This window comes from Silurus aristotelis, assembly GCF_946808225.1.
Source record: "Silurus aristotelis genome assembly, chromosome: 25".
Taxonomy (NCBI): domain Eukaryota; kingdom Metazoa; phylum Chordata; class Actinopteri; order Siluriformes; family Siluridae; genus Silurus; species Silurus aristotelis.
Window position 1 is genome coordinate 2,480,632 of NC_139598.1, and position 18,127 is coordinate 2,498,758.

At 39.8% G+C, this 18,127-nt stretch overlaps 2 protein-coding genes across 2 annotated transcripts; one reads left to right on the plus strand and one right to left on the minus strand.

Moving 5' to 3' along the window:
• Positions 1-792: 792 nt before the first annotated feature.
• LOC310719544 (uncharacterized protein) lies at positions 793-10,191 on the plus strand. Its single transcript, XM_083529390.1, has 11 exons — positions 793-1,011; positions 2,739-2,783; positions 2,893-3,384; positions 3,687-4,685; positions 7,810-7,979; positions 8,064-8,190; positions 8,884-8,941; positions 9,033-9,163; positions 9,246-9,333; positions 9,422-9,527; positions 9,652-10,191. Exons 2-11 carry the CDS (start codon positions 2,746-2,748, stop codon positions 9,663-9,665), a joined length of 2,223 nt encoding a protein of 740 aa, XP_083385516.1. The 5' UTR covers positions 793-1,011; positions 2,739-2,745; the 3' UTR covers positions 9,666-10,191.
• Positions 10,192-10,781: 590 nt separating this feature from the next.
• lipib (lipase, member Ib) lies at positions 10,782-17,227 on the minus strand. The gene is made up of 10 exons (XM_083529411.1): positions 17,030-17,227; positions 14,579-14,955; positions 14,286-14,394; positions 13,862-13,963; positions 12,934-13,023; positions 12,680-12,847; positions 12,211-12,300; positions 12,009-12,117; positions 11,738-11,911; positions 10,782-10,975 (listed from the first exon to the last, which is right to left on the minus strand). The coding sequence occupies exons 1-10, from the start codon at positions 17,079-17,081 to the stop codon at positions 10,891-10,893; spliced, it is 1,356 nt and encodes a 451-aa protein (XP_083385537.1). The 5' UTR covers positions 17,082-17,227; the 3' UTR covers positions 10,782-10,890.
• Positions 17,228-18,127: the final 900 nt, after the last annotated feature.

The window sequence follows — 18,127 nt, forward strand, 5'->3', positions numbered from 1 at the left end:
CTTGTTTTTTGTTTACATCATTCCAAACGTGTTATTTCATAGTTTGGATGTCTTCAGTATTAATGTAGAGTGTAAATGAAATAACGGAATGTAATGTCAGCCAAACAACAAACTGTGTTTTAGCGATACAACACAATTGTACAAATATTTGAAGTTTCATGTGAACATAGCAGCATATTTGTGGTGCAATATGTTGGGATGCTGCTAGAATGTTTACGTCTCCTTCCACTCATGAACTGCACCTCATCCTCAATAAATATCATTAAGTTGATTTATTTTAGTAATTCAATACAAAAAGGGAAACTCGTATGTTGTATAAATTCATCACACACAGACTGATATATTTCAAGTGTATATTTCTTTTCATTGTGATGATTTTGGCTTACATTTAACAAAAACCCACCCATTCACTATTTCAAAAAATGTGAATACTTCATAAAACCAATCACAAAACATTTTTAAAAAATGTTAATTTATGTATATGTACGCAGTACACACACACACACACACACACACACACACACACACACATATATATATATATATATATGTGTATTTATTCATTTATTATTATTTTTTTATAGACATTATTGTATAGTATATTAATATAATTAAAATATAAAATCACAACAATTACTGTATGACATAATTTAATATATTGTTATCAATTTCATTAACATTTAATAATAATAATTATACAAATAATATGTTGTTATTATTATTAATAACAGATTATATTACTATTATTACATAAAGAAAAAAAAGTTGAAAGCTGTGAAAGGACGTCGAGTGACGCACTTCCGGGTCACGCTTCATGGAGCGTTTTGGACAGGCAGGCAGCTCGCGCTCTGTTTTCACTTGTTAGCGCTCTTTTGTGGCGTCTTGGCGACGGGAATGTTCCGGTTCCCGCTTCGATTTCTGCTCCGGTTCTGTTCACACACCGCAGGCTGAGGATCTGGTGTTCTGGTGGACGCCCCGTGTCCTGGGGTTTAAACTGAGACGTGAAGAAGGGTAAGGGATAAAGCTAACGTTGCTGATGCTAATGCTAAAGCTAGTGCTAGCAGGCAGCCACTGATACCTGAGGTCGGAATTCTCACATCCTTCCGCTGTCGGTGTTTTAGATGAGGAATGAGTTTGTGGGGAAATACGAAGAATCAAATTATCACACATTAGTAATTTAAATAATAATATTGGTGCTAATTAAAGCTAACAGCTAACCAGCTCTGGAGACGGAGACGGGGTGCTAGCTCTGCTAAATGGAAACGTGGAAGCAAAAAAACCCAGAAACATTAATTATTTTAGTGTATCGGTTTATTTCTTCACTCAGATCAAGTCAAGTAGCTTTTTTATAAACATTACTTTCGTTTATAAGCAGTCACACACACACACACACACACACACACAGCGTCTTAAATAAACCCAGGGCACTTAGTTGTCTGAGCAGAAGTCATAATTTTTTTTTTTTTTTAGAAACGACCAGTTTCTAGAAGTTGTTTTTGGATTTTGACATTATTATATAGTATATAATTGTGTGTGTAAGTTGTGTTGCTTGTGAAATGACCGTCCTTTATAATGTATGGTAGCTGAAATGTCATGTTGATTGGGGGCGGGGCTTATTTATCAAATTATTATATATTTTAAATAACACACTACAATTTTATTTACTACAAGTTTGTAACCTAATGCACCTTTACACAATTTGTACATATTTAATGTTTTTTGTTTTTTTGCACCAATATTTCCATCACTCAACTGATCTTTATTGAATCCCATATTCTATTTATCGATCTCTATATTGTCACCTTTGGCTTCGGCAGTGAGGAGTAACGGTGCTGCAGTTGTTCACCTTCTAACCAAACGAAACACTTTTTAAATATAGAATAAACTATTTGTTATTATTGAGAATTTTATTAACTTCATATCAGTGGCATTATACTGTTTTAAGCCATCGCTATTGTAGGAAAGCGTTCCCCTTCAGTTGTATTTCCACGCTTTACCACTAGAGGGAGTGTCACAGTTTACCATTCATGATGGGTTACCTCTGTGACGTCACTGCACCTACTCCATCAAGAGCTTAAAAGGCCTAGAACCCTAACCCTAGAACACCGAGCAGCAGTCGACATCACGCATTCTATCGAACAGCAGCTAGATGACTGCGAGAATCACACCACACACACAATCAAATCCTAAACCCAGTAAAGTTTGAGTGTTTTGAATCCTATACTGTGGTTTTACTGACATGTTGGGGTGAGCACTGAGTGGGGTGAGCACTGAGTGGGGTGAGCACTGAGTGGGGTGAGTACTGAGTGGGGTGAGTACTGAGTTCTGATCTCCTGATCAGCACACACCAGATAACCTTCCTTACATTTTATCCTTCTATCCGGATAGTGATCCTTTCTTACAATTGGTCCTTCGAGCTGGATAGTAAACTTCCTAACAGCTATCAACTAACTATCAACGCGACTCCAAAAGACTCACGAGTTGGTCGAGGAAACGGTTCCATCATACAATGAAATTTGTAAATCCTTTAAGCAGACTATAATGAAGGACATAAGAAAAACACAAATGATAAATGTAGAATGGGACTGAACCGACATGTTATATATGAATGAAAGCATACTGTATTTTGGTTCATTCTGACTTGTTCAACACACTTTGACTTCTTTTTCATGTTTTTGGTCGTTTAGACCTACTTTTCTATCGCTTGCACATGTAGCTGATGTTCTTTTGTATTTAAGGGTGACAATGTCACGGCACCGTTCAAGATCACCTCCGCATTCAAGGTATTTGCGAATAGTTTGAGATAATAAAAATGTAGTCCTTTTGTTTTGTTTTTTTTTTGTTTTTTTTTTTGGTTAAACATTTTAATTACCAAACACTTCATTTATACAGAACTTCGTCGCTGCTCGGAAGGCAAGACGGATATTACGGTGAGCAGTACCACGGGGCGGTGCGTTCTGATCCGTGGAGAGGTTCTGAAAATGTCAACAGCAGAAACGTGGACGGCGGCGTACGTTGGGATAACGGGTCCTCTCAAGCAGAGGAGCAGGTTGACCACTGGGCCAAGTTCATCGAGGCTATCGGTCGTGTTGAAAAGCGAAACGTTTCGTCCATGTCGAAGCACCACGTGCAGGATGGCGTCCGGAGTTTCGAAGAGGACTCGACGCGCTGTCCGAGACAGCTGCCTAGGGAGCAATTGTCTTTCCTGGAAGCTTCACGTTATGGCATGGAATCACATAAGAGGGTTCTTTCTCCAGGTCAGAGGAGGACGGAGCACGATGGTGCCCCCAGACATTCACAAGGAAAGAGACATGACCGAATGGAGCACGTCTATCATAATGAAGAACATGAAGACCGATTTGCAAGAAGCGCCTACGGCGAGAGGTACAGGAACACTGATCTTCTGAAGCAAAGGAAAGGAGTGGCGAAAACACGGATTCATGTAGATTTAGGACATTTTGAACATTTACAAAGCAATTATTTATTACATATCCCCATTTTAAAATGTATTCATTTATTCACTTTTTGAAGGCTGTTCCTGGTCACCAGGCAGCTTGTAAAGGACAGACAGTTTACGACTAGCGCCTTAACCCACGCAGTCTATTAGCCAAACTAGCTTTTCCTTTGTTTGTCTGTTTTCTTATTATTTTAATGTTGAACATATTGTCCTTGCTTTTCCAACACAGGTCACTGAAGTCAAATTATACGCAGCTACATTTTGAAGGATTCCATGAGTTGGACCTACGGGAGGAATATACTACATCACACAGGGGCTTCAGCCCACAGTGTACCCCTCTTATAGTGGAGCATGATCATGGGATCCCAAAACACGATGCAAGGATTCTCAATCCAGGTAGGGAACGGGAACGTCCGAGAAGTCGCGATCCAACCAGAGATCCTGGGCATTCAAGGACCCGTGATCTAAGTAGGGACCGAGAGCGTCCACGGAGCCACGATGTGGTTAGAAACAACGAGCAACTAAGAAGCGGTGGTCCCATTAGAGACCGAGAGCTTCCAAGGAGCCGCAATCCGGTTAGCCAGCATGAGCATCCAGGAACACGTGATCCAGAGAGAGGCCGAGGGTATCCACAGGGCAGTGGTAATTTCAGGCAACAGGAGCATCCAAGGAGCCGTGATCTAGTTGGGGATCGAGAACATCCAAGGAGAAGTAATTCACTGAGAGGAAATGATTTACCAAGAGGTTATGCAAAAAACAGTGAACCACAAAGGGGAAGAAGATCCTCAAGAAGCATGGAACGCCATAAACATGGAAGGGATTATAATGATCAGCCAGAAATCTCACATGAGAGCCCCAGTGGTTTGTTGAACTATAATATGAGAGAAGACTCAAGATTCCATAACACTTCGGCTGAAAGAGGCATGCGACACCACAAGGAACAGCCAAGGATGGGATCACATTCAAGAGAGCCCCATGGTCACATGGATACAGTGGATGATCGAGACTACAGAATGGATGAGAGCAATAGGTCAAGTGCCTCTGTTCACAGCTGGAAAGGAGAGGTGCAACCGAGAGGGAAGCATGGTGGCGTGCCGGGACACGGAAACAATCTGAAAAAAAATCTTAAGCAAAGGCTTTCAAGCCATCCTGGAGCTAGAACGGATTTTGCCGGTCACGAGACTCTGAAGATCAAAGTGGACATGAGTCGCCCAATTGGCCAGAGCAGGTATGGTATCGCCGCAGCAGTATTGTAGGGTATGGGTAAAAGTTCATGCCTCTTTTCTAGATTCACAGCAGGAAGTTACTGGTTAAAGAAGAATCAACCCAGAGAAGCTGAAAGCACCCATTTGTGGAATTTGAACCATTACACATCATCAAGCAAACAGACGTTTCTCTGATTTTAGGAAGCAGCAATCCAATGGAAACTGACCATCAGACCTTCAAATAATTCCAGATTTCATTCATTGGATTATTTTGCATGCAGCTCCTGACAAAAATACTGTTATCACATTGTTCTGGAGAAGAACGGATCCTTGATAACCTTGAGATTGAACATAAAGAATGTCCTAGATGGCTACCTCACACCTGGGACTCTTCCTCACACTTTCCTTTGTGAAGTGCACCAGGTATTTAACCTGCTAGATGATGATGATGATGATGATGGAGTCAGAATACCATGTGGTACCTGCGAGGAGCACCGAGTTTTAAAAGCATTTTAGCAAATCATGCTTTGAGCTATACTGTGGAATGTCCACTGGTCGCAATCTTGAAGGACTTTCAGGAAGTCGTGGGAAGAAATTCAACCATTTTTTACCAAAGTTACTGGCAAGAGTTTGGACAATGGTGGAAAAAGAAGCAGCGTTTGTTTTTCTTCAGTTTCATCCCAGTCTCTGTGGAGCAGACGATGTTCAAGTTGCCTGGAGATGAACCAGATGTGACATTATCAAATTCCACCCAAAGGTTATAAAGTTCTGCCTCTAGTAGTCGGATTTACTTGCTCAATGCCCCGACAGAAGGAGTCTTCCTGCTGTCAGTTTAATTTGAGGAGCCTGATCATCGAGAGACCTTTGAAGAGGTGTTTATTTTGATGGTTTGGGACAAGAGTTGGTAGAGACTCTTGAGAAGTGAAGATGACGTGTCCACCAAAATACCAGAACCCACAGCCTTACAAAAATAAACTTGCTACCATGTTCAGAAGGTAAGTCTAAAGAATTTTAATGATCACTCTTTGGTTTTTGTGAGAACCTCCACCTGGTGTTGGATATACATGACAACCCAATGGAGAGATGGTGGACATGTTGGACTTCCTGGTTGGTGCTGCACCTCAAATGGCAGTTTTGTAAAATGCAAGCTGGTACTCACCTTTGTTCTGTAGCACATCAATGATTTTTAACATCAAGGCAAAGAAGAGAATTTTCCTCTGAATTAAGTAGTGACTTTGTGACATTTCTGCTGGAGCTGTTTTATAAATTCTGGTCGTAGCATCCAATGGGTTAGTCTTTATTACATGGATGTTTTTTTTTCCCCCAACCACTTGATAATCGATACATTATCCTGTTTAAAGATTGCAAGAGGATCTACTTCATCAAACGTTCACCAGTTCTCAGAAAGGAATTCCTGAAGAACTCGAAGCTCATTTCTCCTCTACGCTGACTCACTGATGTTAATGCCTGTAAGTGGACACACTATATCACAAGATGGATGAAATCAAATCCTTCACAGAGAAGAGAGCAAAGAAGCAGGCTCTCGTTTTTATCTCGTCTAATAAAATCATTTATACCTCTGGAATGATGGAGAACGCTCACCATCGTGTGGTTGTTGGTGGTTTGTTCAACTTTTCTCTCTAATCTTACAGTTCATTAAAATCTGTCCAACCCAAGGGTGGTTCTTCTATTTCACATCTTCAGTTTCAGAATCAAGGAGCAAGAACGAATGTTCTCAAACCGGCAGTCATTAAGCATGAAGTGGACAAGACTTTCTTCAGCTGTAAGCCAGATGGAGGATTCCTGGTTGATCACTGAACAAACTTATTCTGTCGCTACTGTTCCTTATAATCCATGGACATTTCCAGCCTGTTCTCATGGATCTGGAAAATTGTATTTATTGAATATTCTCCGCTAAACAGAAGCTCATCAGAGTGGGCGATTCACACCAGAGTGATGGGAAGAGGAACCAAATGGAGAGTGGAAAAGGGGCATGAACTTTTCACCATCCATTTTAATTTGTTTTGTGACTGTGGTGTACTTCAAAGCAGCAAAGGTTGAAGTAGAATCTAAACCCGTTAAAAGCTCGTGTAGAATAATAAAACACTATCGCCTTGAGTTCGAGAAATCTGCAATAAGACTTTGAAATTGATTATTTCAAAAATGTTGCATAGCCAACCTCTGCTTTGTAGGTACACCATGTGATGAAAGAGAAACCTTTCACATTTCACAAAGAGGTTCTGGTTTTCTGTGTGTGTAGGTTTGGTGATGGTCTCAAAACTCTAGAGTAGAGATCCAGATTAGATGTCCAATCACATTTAACGACGTATCTCTGGTTTCAAATTAGCGTCGTTACTATCCGACCTGTACGGCAAATCCGTTCGCAGAGTGGAGTGCTTCACCGGCCAGAGAGCACACACATCCTAATCGAGTAGCTAATAAGGAATGAATAAAATGAAATGACCTAGAATTGCTTCATTCAAGAATGGTTTTGTTTGGGACTGTTGACCTGAGATCTTAACGAGATGTATCGTGATGTATTTGTGTAGACTTTCAAAGACTTTTCAAAAACGCATATAAATGGCACCAATTAAAAGTTTTTGTAAGATGATTACACAGTTGGCATTTAAGCCCTATTTCATGCCCGCTACTTTTCTGCAGTTTATTTACTTGGGAGAGTTCCAGACACTTTCTAAAAAGTCTGGTCCATTACTTTATTAGCTCTTTATGTACAGTTATTATATGAGCAGTAGGAAAAAGTCGATGTAAATAGAGATTCTGGAGACATGACTTTGATCAGGATGCTAATAGCAGTTAGAATAAATTGCAGATTAAACCATATAAACTGTCAAATTTTTAAATCATTGAGATTTCATTTCAGCCATACAGCTATAATCAAGATTCTAAATCTATGAATGATTAAAGACGAATGTGATCATCTTTTAAAAGATGTTTCTGTGATTTAAGATCTGAATTTTCAGAAAATTTTGACATCACGAATGTCATGGTAACACTGCCTACGTACAGTTTCTATGACTGGTTGTTAAATGAAGAGTTCAGTACATTGTCATTTCTGTGAACCTGCCAAGCAGTTGAATATTGCAATGGCTTTTTTTCATCCTCTGCCTTTCCCAATCCTTTATACAGCCACTTAGGCTATTCCTCTGAAAGGCAGTTGTCACTTGATTTGGTCAATGTGGGTCGACAGCGTCTCGACTTCCTGCCCATGCTGGAGCATTCTGGGACTTTTAGGGAGTCTGCGATGCACTCTGGGACCTTCGCACAAGAGATCATCACTCTGGTGCACCAAGTCAAAGGTCAGAAATAGTTGGTTTAATTGAGTTGCTTTCATCTAATTAGCATTAGAGCGTTTGGATCACCATTCTTTTGTTCTATTTCAGAGAATTATTTCCAGGGGCAAGGCGTCACACTTAACGAGCGATTCTCTAACGAACAAGAGTATTCTCTGGGGGACAAGTTCGCAGAGGAGGAGCAGGACATGGAGGGCGTCGGGCCTGACGTGAACAGGTAGCCGTTCTGTGCATGATGTGAGACTAACTGTGCTGTGTGCACACTAAAACGTTACATTAGAGGTGATTCTGCAAATCAGTGCAATACACAAAATGAGACACCTGACCATAAGATATGTATACGGTATGTTCTGTTTAAACATCTCAAGTTGCTGTTGTAATAACCTCTCCTGGGAAGATGTTCCACTAGATTTGTGTGAGATTTATTCAGCCACAAAGGTGTTGCTAAAGTCAGGCACTGATGTAGGTGAGGTGAGGAGGCCTGAGGTGCAGTCAGCATTCACATTTATAGCAGCAGATCTTTTCAATCCAACCCATGTAAAGCATATCTTCATGGATTTGCTTTAATGCTCCAGTCTTTGTGCACAGGCACATTGTCATGCTGGAACACGTTTTGTCTCCCGGTTAAAGTGAAGAGAGTATACGGGGTAGAATTGAATGGTCAGGTGTCTCCCAATACTTTTGTCCATATTCTAAAACATTTATTCACTTTGGAGAAGTGATGGTGCTATAGGGTTACAGTGTAGTTACTGCAGTGAGGTGAACACACACAGGCTAAGTATTATAATTACCTTTTGAGATGTTTCTGGACTCGGTACAAGTCAATCGCAATACCAAACGAAGCTTTATTTCTACATGCCAGTTAGAACAAAAATGAACTTGTTCTGTGTTTTATTTATGAATCCTACAGGCCACTTGGTTCCGCATCATTAGACACTCAGATTTTCTGCAAGATTGGTCCAATGCAGGTACATCAGTGCGCATTAAAGAGTCTCTTTTGCAGAAGTACTACGATCTGCCTTGGTTAATTAGCGTGTTAACAAAATCCACCTGATCTAGACGCGGAGGAAGCCTCCTTTTCCTGCTCCCAGTGATCTCCGGCATGACCTGGAGAGAAAGAGACTTGAGAGACTGGAAGGTGTGAAGATCACAATCGCCGGATCGAATTTCCCTCAGATGCTGCCTCAGAGGTAATAAGCATCGAGTTACGGCTCTGATTCACGGATGTGTTCAACACTTTATATATAACACGTACCCCATGCTGATGCTCAGTCAGGAGAACGAGGCCGTATACGTGGGTGATGAAGACTCGTGTGAGGCAGGCTGGTCCGAGGAGGTGCCCCAGCAGACGGAACACTGGGTGAGTGGATCAGGTTACACTTGTAGGCAATGGTTGTGTCTCAGGTGATCCAAGGTGTTCTGAGGATTCTTGTGCATCTCTGCTGCAGGACGAACCTCGCCCAAAAAGGCCCGCTGTGAATTCCAACCCCAGACGGAATTTCAATCGCGCCCGCAATCGCCTCGGTCAACGCATGAAAAGGAACTTAAACAACGGTAAAGCATACTTTCATTTTTACATTTTACAAAACACTCAGACATGCTGTAAAGGTTTATTACTGGAGCGGGGTGTTTTCATTTTTTTATATATATATTTTTTTATATTTTACACGTTTTCCAGGCCCCCGATGGTGAGGATCAGGACAGAAGTGAAGCTCCAGGATTGTAACCACGAGTGTGTCTCGATCTTGTGTGCACACACACTTTATATTTTCTTCACATGCCGTCTCCGTCTTTATCAATAGTTCCGTCTGTCATTTATATGAAATGTCATTGTTTTGATCACAAAGATCAAAGAACGACATGCTGTAATCATTTTTATGTGCAGCATAAATTTGGGAAACGTTCCTAAACGTTGTTGGTTATTAGAGGCACCAGCAATCAACATTATATCAATATTGTCCAGAGAGTGTAAGTCCTTTTTAATGATCATCACCAGGTTCAACCTTCTCCCTTTTTCACAATTTATCGCATTCACAATATTTCGTTTTTTTTTTTTTTTTTTTTTTCCAACAACGAAACAAGCCGTGGGTTTTGCGACATTTTTCCTCCCATTTATCATGTTTTAATTTGTTTTAAGAGAAACAATTGTTTATGTTCAGAAGAATTTTCATCTATTAATGTACATATAGTTTTGTATGAAATAAATATACACATAACAGTTTGTCTCCTTGTTATTATTATTTTCACACAAGTATAACCAGTCACCATTTATTCATTTTCTGTAAGCAGTTTATCCTGGTCAGGGTCACAGTGGGTCTGAAGCCTATTCCAGAGATCCTGAGTGCATGGCAGGAATACAGTTTGAATGGGATTAAATGCTGACACACACACACACACACACACACACACTCCCTCTAGGGGGTAATATTTGATCAATCCACCACTGGCTATGGGAGGATGGAGGGGAACCTGGAGTCCATGTGAAAACTGATGAGAACATGCACAGAATCTTCACACAGACCTGAGAGCTCAGAATAGGACCAGGGATCCGAAAGCTGAGAATTTTGTTGTCCATGATGTTACTCACAAGGAGGAGCCAATCAGACTGCATGCTAGTGAATTCTGATTACAGCAGGGGTCCTATGCATTTTGGAAAAGCATGAAAAAGTATGTAGGAACCCTGTTAAAAGAGATCAGAAGCTCCAGGCTTGGAACACCTATAGCACTATGGTCTGATTTGTGGTGGGGGAAAGTAAGTGTGTGACACACATCGAGTCAGGATCTTTAAAAAATTCTATAACACCAGACTATAATTTACAGAAAATGTCTTTGCTTAAAGGCACTAGAAGATCCAAAATCCACTGAAGGTTCTCCTCTGTGTTTTCTCGTTGCATAGTCAACAATTTTGTGAAGCCTATCATTGAGCAGCATCGCATGATAGTGGTTTAAAGGTCACCTCTGCATTCTCCTCCATAACCAGGTCGTATCGGCACATGGGAGGCCTGGAGGAGACAGAAGAGGGAGTGATGATACTTTCATATAACATGATGGACTTCTTGAAAAATTTATTTGTATCACCAACAAAAATGAGAGAAACTGATGTGTATATTGTATATATTCAATAAAAGTGAGCAACACACCAGCCAGCAGGTAGCGCTATGCTTATTTGTAATTAATTAAATTAAATTTAAAAAAAATTATTTATTTTTTTAGACGAGAATTTTTTAAAAACTTATCACAACCTTTGGATGCATTTAGTAGCATGAAATTTTCCCTTTAATTGAACTAGGAGACCTAAAAGTGTTCCAGCATGACGATGCCCCTGTGCACAAAGCCAGCTTCATGAAGATCTGCTTTACATGGGCTGGAGTGGAAGATCTATATAATTTCAACCCTTTTGAACACCATTTGGGATGAATGTCAACCCTGTCTGCACCTCACCTACCTCAGTACCTGACCTGGCTAAATGAGCCCAAATCTCCACAAAATCTAGAGGAACATCTTCCCAGAAGAGTGAAAGATATTATAACAGCAAATGGAGAGTAAACATTAGGAAGGAATGTTTAAAAAGGACATACCAATCTTATGGTCAAGTGTCTACAAACTTTGCTTCATATAGTGTATAAGAGAAAAGGGAGTTAGAATTCCGAACCTGAATACGATTATTGTCCAATAACAGCACTTGTATTCATTATATCAATAAACAATGACACGCTGTGTATCCATTTCCAGTTCAATGCAGTTTCCTGGCTTTTGACGCTCACCTCTCTGGCAGATCCAGTGGCGTAATTGTAATGTTTAGAAGACGAATCTTATATCGAGGCCCGATTACGTTTCCAGTGACAATCCGGAAGGAGATCTTCTGAACCGGATACACGTCCTCGTCGAACTGGGCGAGAAGTCTCGTGGTGGTGTGTTGCTCAAACCGTAGCAACTTACTTAAACAACAAGGCAGACACATTTGTCATGAGCTGCAGGACAAATCTCAGCAGCTTAGGAAGAAATATATATTTAGATGGAGATAAATGGACATACTGGTCGATCCTCGTCTCTGTGGCGTTTTTGGTGCTGTGTAGGCGAAGGATAACGACCCCCCAACGCAGGTACTGATTCCATGTAACAGCGTCCACTACATAACTCGTCTCTGTCGCAAGCAGACGGAAATATTTAATTTCTTACAGGATTCAAATTGTTTTTTTTTTTTTCAAGATCAGGTATCACGGTTCGGTGAACTCACTCCTGTATGGCGGCTCTGCGGTGGTGGAAAAGTAAACTTTAGTCTGTCCCAGTTTCAGCAGTTTGTCCTTCCACTGGCTCAAGTCGTATCCTTGAGGAAAAATTTTAAAATTACTTTAACACTTCACATCATAAAGTATTTCTCATGTCATATATTATATCATATCATTTAGTGTATCATATATCAATGTCATACCATATAATGTTGCCAGATATCAGTCATAGTATATAACATGTCATGTCATATAGTATATTTCATGTCATATATCGTCATATCATATTCACATTCACCAGAATTAAACTAAATAAACACCACCACCATCATTTAAAGAGTCCTTATGATCTTATGCAAAGAAGTAATAAAGCTGTTCTGGTGGCTCACAGTGATCACACACTTCCTGCTTGGTTTTCCTCACTCATGTGTGTATTGCATGAAGTCATGAAGTGGTACTGATGTACATGCGCGTTACCCAGAACAGGACAGGAAGCCGGTTTAAAGGCCTCACACTGCAAGCACTGGCCGTTGATGAAGTCACTGTAGGAGGAGCAGGGATACGCAGTGAGGCGACAGGTACGGTTTAGGGAACACAGGTAGAGGAACACAGAGCGCTGGTGGTCACAAACAAAGTAGGACTTTCCTGAGGAGGAAAAAAACCCCAAGTATTATATTTATCACATCCTGTTTTTAATCTTTGAATATAGTATGAACTAAAAATGGGCTGACCTGCGAAGATAGTCTCAGGGCACCCGGGCTGGTCTGATCCACCATTGGCATAGAAATCAATATGGCCATTAGCTCCTCTGAGGCCAAATGCTGTCAAGACAAATGCATCAATATCATACACATCGATAACATTACTGCTGTTGGGTATTGCTTCGATGTTGTGGCTGTTGACGATGAGTGATTAACACAGACTGCAACATGTGCTCAAGGAAGAGCTACTTCCTGTATCAGTGGCAAAACACTTTGGAGTTTATTGCTAACAGGAAGTGCTGACTAGGCGAGAAAAACATCTACAGACAATGCTTGGAGTGTGAATGAAACAGCTCGTACCCAGCATGTTGCTAATCGCTATTTATACAGTAATGGACAACGGGTTACTGTATATTGACACGATATCGACCATAATAGTGCTCGACTTCCAGATTTGGTACTAAAAGCTAATAAATGCTAACCTATCAAGCTACACTATATTGACAAAAGCATTGGAACACCTGACTTTCTCTGCCACGTGTTTCATTCCCAAACTGGTATCGCAAAGCTGAACGCACACAAGTGTTCAGGGAGTCACCTTCTCACCTTCCCAGAAGAGTGGAGGAAATTATAAGAGCAAATTGGGAATAAAGGTCAAATGCGATGCTCAAAAAGCACATACTGTACTTATGATCCGGTGTCTGCAAACTTTTGAAAATATAGTGTATCAAATATACTTAATTTCAGATCCGCTTTACTTGTACTGATACGAACAAAAAGATAGACATAAAGAATATAAAGATATTAATGTATACCCAGATCTTACAGTACTGACTGTTCCGGTGAATATTATTTCCCAGACTACTGCACATTATACATTAAAATCACAAAAAAAAACAGATAAAAGATGGACACAACGAAAGACGTTCTGAACCCAATCTGTGGTTTAGGTGCTTACAGTTCATGTCTGTGTGTAAGACGTCTACAAATTGAGCGTCTGTCGGATCCAGACGCTCCTCCGGAGGCACGCCTGCAAACATTGGACCGGCGGGGTCCAGACCTGATCACATGGAGTGTTCAGTCAGCAATGGGTAAAGCAAGTAATAGCATTAGAGAGACACATTTTCAGATGTTTGCATAAATTGTGATTCTTAAAATTGTAGAAAGATTCAAAAACGAATGACTACTGTGTTTATTAAATTATTTTAAAATGAATAAGGCTTTTATGAAGCGCCGCCCATTTTGCACAATCAGGTCTTGTCTTATATATTCAGCATCGCTAAAGAGAAATGTAGAATTTCCTATGTCTGGTAATCACATACACACTACAGACATGTTGGAGAATTAGATTCATTCTTTAAGGTCTAGTTTTCGTTTGTCACCTGTGATTCGTCCCACTCGGCCCCCCAGCATGGCTCCTATAAACCCAGCCACATGTGCACCCAGACTCACTCCTATCAGATGAATTGAGTCGAGACATGCTCCCTCATCCTGAAAAGCACACACACACACACACACACACACACACACACACACACACACATATATATATATATATATATATATATATTTTTTTTATTGTATCATCATTTCATTTTTTATTTGTTTTAATTAAGACAAAATAAAGCAGCTTGTCGATCGTGGGTTCTGACTTGTGGATTGATCTGGGACTCACGGTCATCCGGAGTATGAAGGCGGTGATGTTGGCAGCGGCGTGGCGTGTATTTGCTACGGCGGTGAAGTAGTTGAGGTTGGCAGCTCCACGGTTCCAGTCCACCACCAGGACGTTCATGTCGGCCTGCTCAGCCAGCAGACGCATGATATGGTCAATCCAGATGGGGGGCGCACCGGTGGGCCGGTAGCCATGAATGACGAAGGTGGTGGGTCGGCTCACGTGGAACAGAGGAACTTTGGTGAAGTTGTAATGAGGAAGCTCATAGCCGCAGTCTAGGTTGGAGCGTGTGTACAGGAGCAGACGTACATACAGGTTGGTTCCTAAGAACGCCTCACGGAAATCCACGTCAGAAAAGTTGTCACATATTTTACCTTCACCTGGGTGGAGTGGACACACAAACCAGGAGATTCAAGTTTTATCGTTTATTATTGTTTTCCTATGGCCTACTTTTAACATAGTGAATATTTTCCACAATTTTTTCCACACATTTTTTTTTAATACTTTCCTTTCTGTCATACTGTAGAAGTGTAACAACAAAGAGTACGCAATAATATGAGACAATTTCAGGACCTTAAAAATGTTTTTCCTTTTTTAGTTTATATATTTTATATATTTTAATACAATTCGAAACAACTAAAACACTCCCTCAGGCATTTTCTAGCTACGTAGCTAAAGTTGCATTAGGATTTAAAAGGATTTGATAGTGGTTCTCAGGTCACATGGGTCGATTTGAAGAAGATTTGACTGGTATGTTGAGCTCATGTACACAAAAATCTGCTCTCAGAGTCTTTGGTGGTTCAAACAGGGTTAGCATTAGTGCTATCATGACATAAACCTGAAATATTTTCTCACAATGATTTATGATTTATCAGCCATCATTATCCTTTTGATCAATCTTATATTAGAAAGTTAGCATTTCCTAACATTGGTATCTGTTTCAGTTACAACCATGTAATTGTGTTTAAGGAGGGAAAATAAAATGGCCGACATAAAGCACAAACACAAACCTTCTGGTTTTCTGGACCAGAAAGCAGTTTTTAAAACAGGCTTTTCTCTTATCTAGATGCTAATTTAAATATGTAGTTACATTTTTACATATTTTGCACGTTATTTAAATTAGAAAAAAAAAGTGGAGAAACAGACTCCCAGCTAGCAATTTTTTCGGTTCTAAAAAAAAAAAAAGGTTTTTGGTTACAAATAAAAAAGAATCTATAAGGAACATTATTATTTGGTTAAAAACAAAACCCTCCAAATGCAGCATCAGGAGCACATTCTATTTAATGGGCTGAAATATTTAGTTTTCTTTAACCACAGCTAAATAGATGAATGAAATCGCTGTACTTTGTGTTATTTCTGCTACTGATTAAACAGATTGTCTAGTGTAACGAGGTTACAAAGGTTTTGGCTTCCCTTCTCTACACCGCACATTTATTTCATTTATCCACAAACTCGTACACTGAGTATTTCTTTCCTGCTGTTACATTATCACCTCGTTCACCTTCCTAGTGTTTTGTCAAGAACGAGCGATGCTAACACCTGCTAACGGTGTGCTCCAAACCTTTGTGTTTTGCAATGATCTAAGCTCTGTATTTAGCGTTCATTTGAGCGTTACAATTGGATCAGAGTGCTATAAAAAGCATTTCATTCCACCTCTCTCTTGCTGCATGCTGACCACAGTCTCTCTCACCTGACCTCTAAAAAGCGTAAGGTGATTACAGAAGGTAGTAATAGGGTAGTGTCCAACTAGAGAATTTCTGAGCCCTGATTAACCCCTGGTTCTGCACATTACATCACATCAACATGGCTGCACACAATAACAGTAAACAAGCAAGATTTCTCTAATTCCAATTAGACCTTTGCTTTTAAATCATGTAGGTATTGCTCAGGTTAAGTCTTTAATACTAACCCCTTAAATTACTGTTTTGAGGAGATAAGCGTTAAAAGTCATTCAGTCTTATCAGGTAGCTGGCTAGCTAAATGCTTCTAGCTAAATGCTAGTTTATATGCTTTTAGGAGTGAAGAGCTGTAGAGTATTCTCTCCTTTTTCCTGATCACCTCAGACCTTTAAAGCTCCATTAGAACTCAGTTTGAAGAATATTACACGCTTCTCTAAAACTGAAGGTAGCTGATAATATGGATTGGGAAGATCATCTTTCTCACTGTCTCACACACTACTACTTAACATTAGATTGAGATATTCAGCAATAAACTGCTTTATTTCAATAAACCGCTATTTCATTTATCGGGAGATTTATAAATGTCCAGATTTTAATGTAGAGGAACTTTACTGGTACTAAACTTTGGTACACGTTTTTTTGTTTATTTCTTAGATTTTCTGTTAAAACGGAGCAGAAATACATTTTAAACCACAAAATGATCTTTTCTGATTAAGAAACTACATCAGATTCACTAAACTACCCAATCAAACTACCAGCTTGTCTCGTCTCTCACCTCTGCCAAGCAAGAAGAAGCCCACCAAAAGCAAAACCCTCCAAAAAGCCATTGTTAATGGACAAAAACGTGAAAGAATTGACACTCCAATGAGCTGAATATGTCTGAGACACAACACAAGGGATGTTAGGAAAGTACAGACGGGGAAGGCTGGAGTTAAAGCGGAGGGATAAACCTAATTGGAGGACATCAGAGCTTTTGTAATCCTCAGGTGTTCCATGTGTGGTTACTCAATAGGCCCTCTGGTCTACACCTGCATATCCTCCAGTGGATCTCCTCCTGCAGCTAGTGCACTGTGTTCCTCTGGCTCAGGATCTAACTGATCCACTACAGTAAAAATATAACACAATATACGTAAAACGGCTGTGTGGAAGCCACACTAGAACTAGAAGCATGACCAAGTATCATCTTTTGGTATCTTCAGCTTTTGTAGTTTGGCTGTTCACAGATGAGATCCTTCCCCAAATACAACATTTGCGTCTTAAATTCCTTAAAAAGAAAAAACATAAAATACATAAATAAAATAGTGTAAAATTTAATATTTTGTGGTTTATTGTAACTTAAATGTTTTTTTTTTTAGTTTGTAAAAAGTATTTTTTTTAAGATTCATATTAGCTGTTTATTAGTTATTTGTTCAATTAATTAGTTAGTTATGTAAAAAGAATCTAATACAATTTAATTACATTAAAAAAGCTCAACCAGCTGGAGTCTGAAAACGAAGTCCCGCCCCCGCAAAGAAGCGATAGGCCAAACGGCGTGTACATCATGCTAACACCAAATTTGATTGGTTTGTCGATTCGCCCCGGAAAACAGGTCACGTGTTTGAACAGCTATAAATATGGCGGTCTTTCGCAGTTTGCATTTAAAACGCGACGGTCTTCCATTTGTTACAGTATTTATTTTTAAGGTTTTCATTACTTTGATACTAATTATTAATACATAAATTACGTATATATCATGACGTTAACTCGACAGAAAAAGAAAAAGACTGCTTTTGTTTGTTTTAATGCATTAAATGTTGAGCACTTGATGCTTTACTGCCGCCTTGCGGTCTGTTGGTATTATTACACACAGGGCTTGGAAATGTTTGTATTCAAA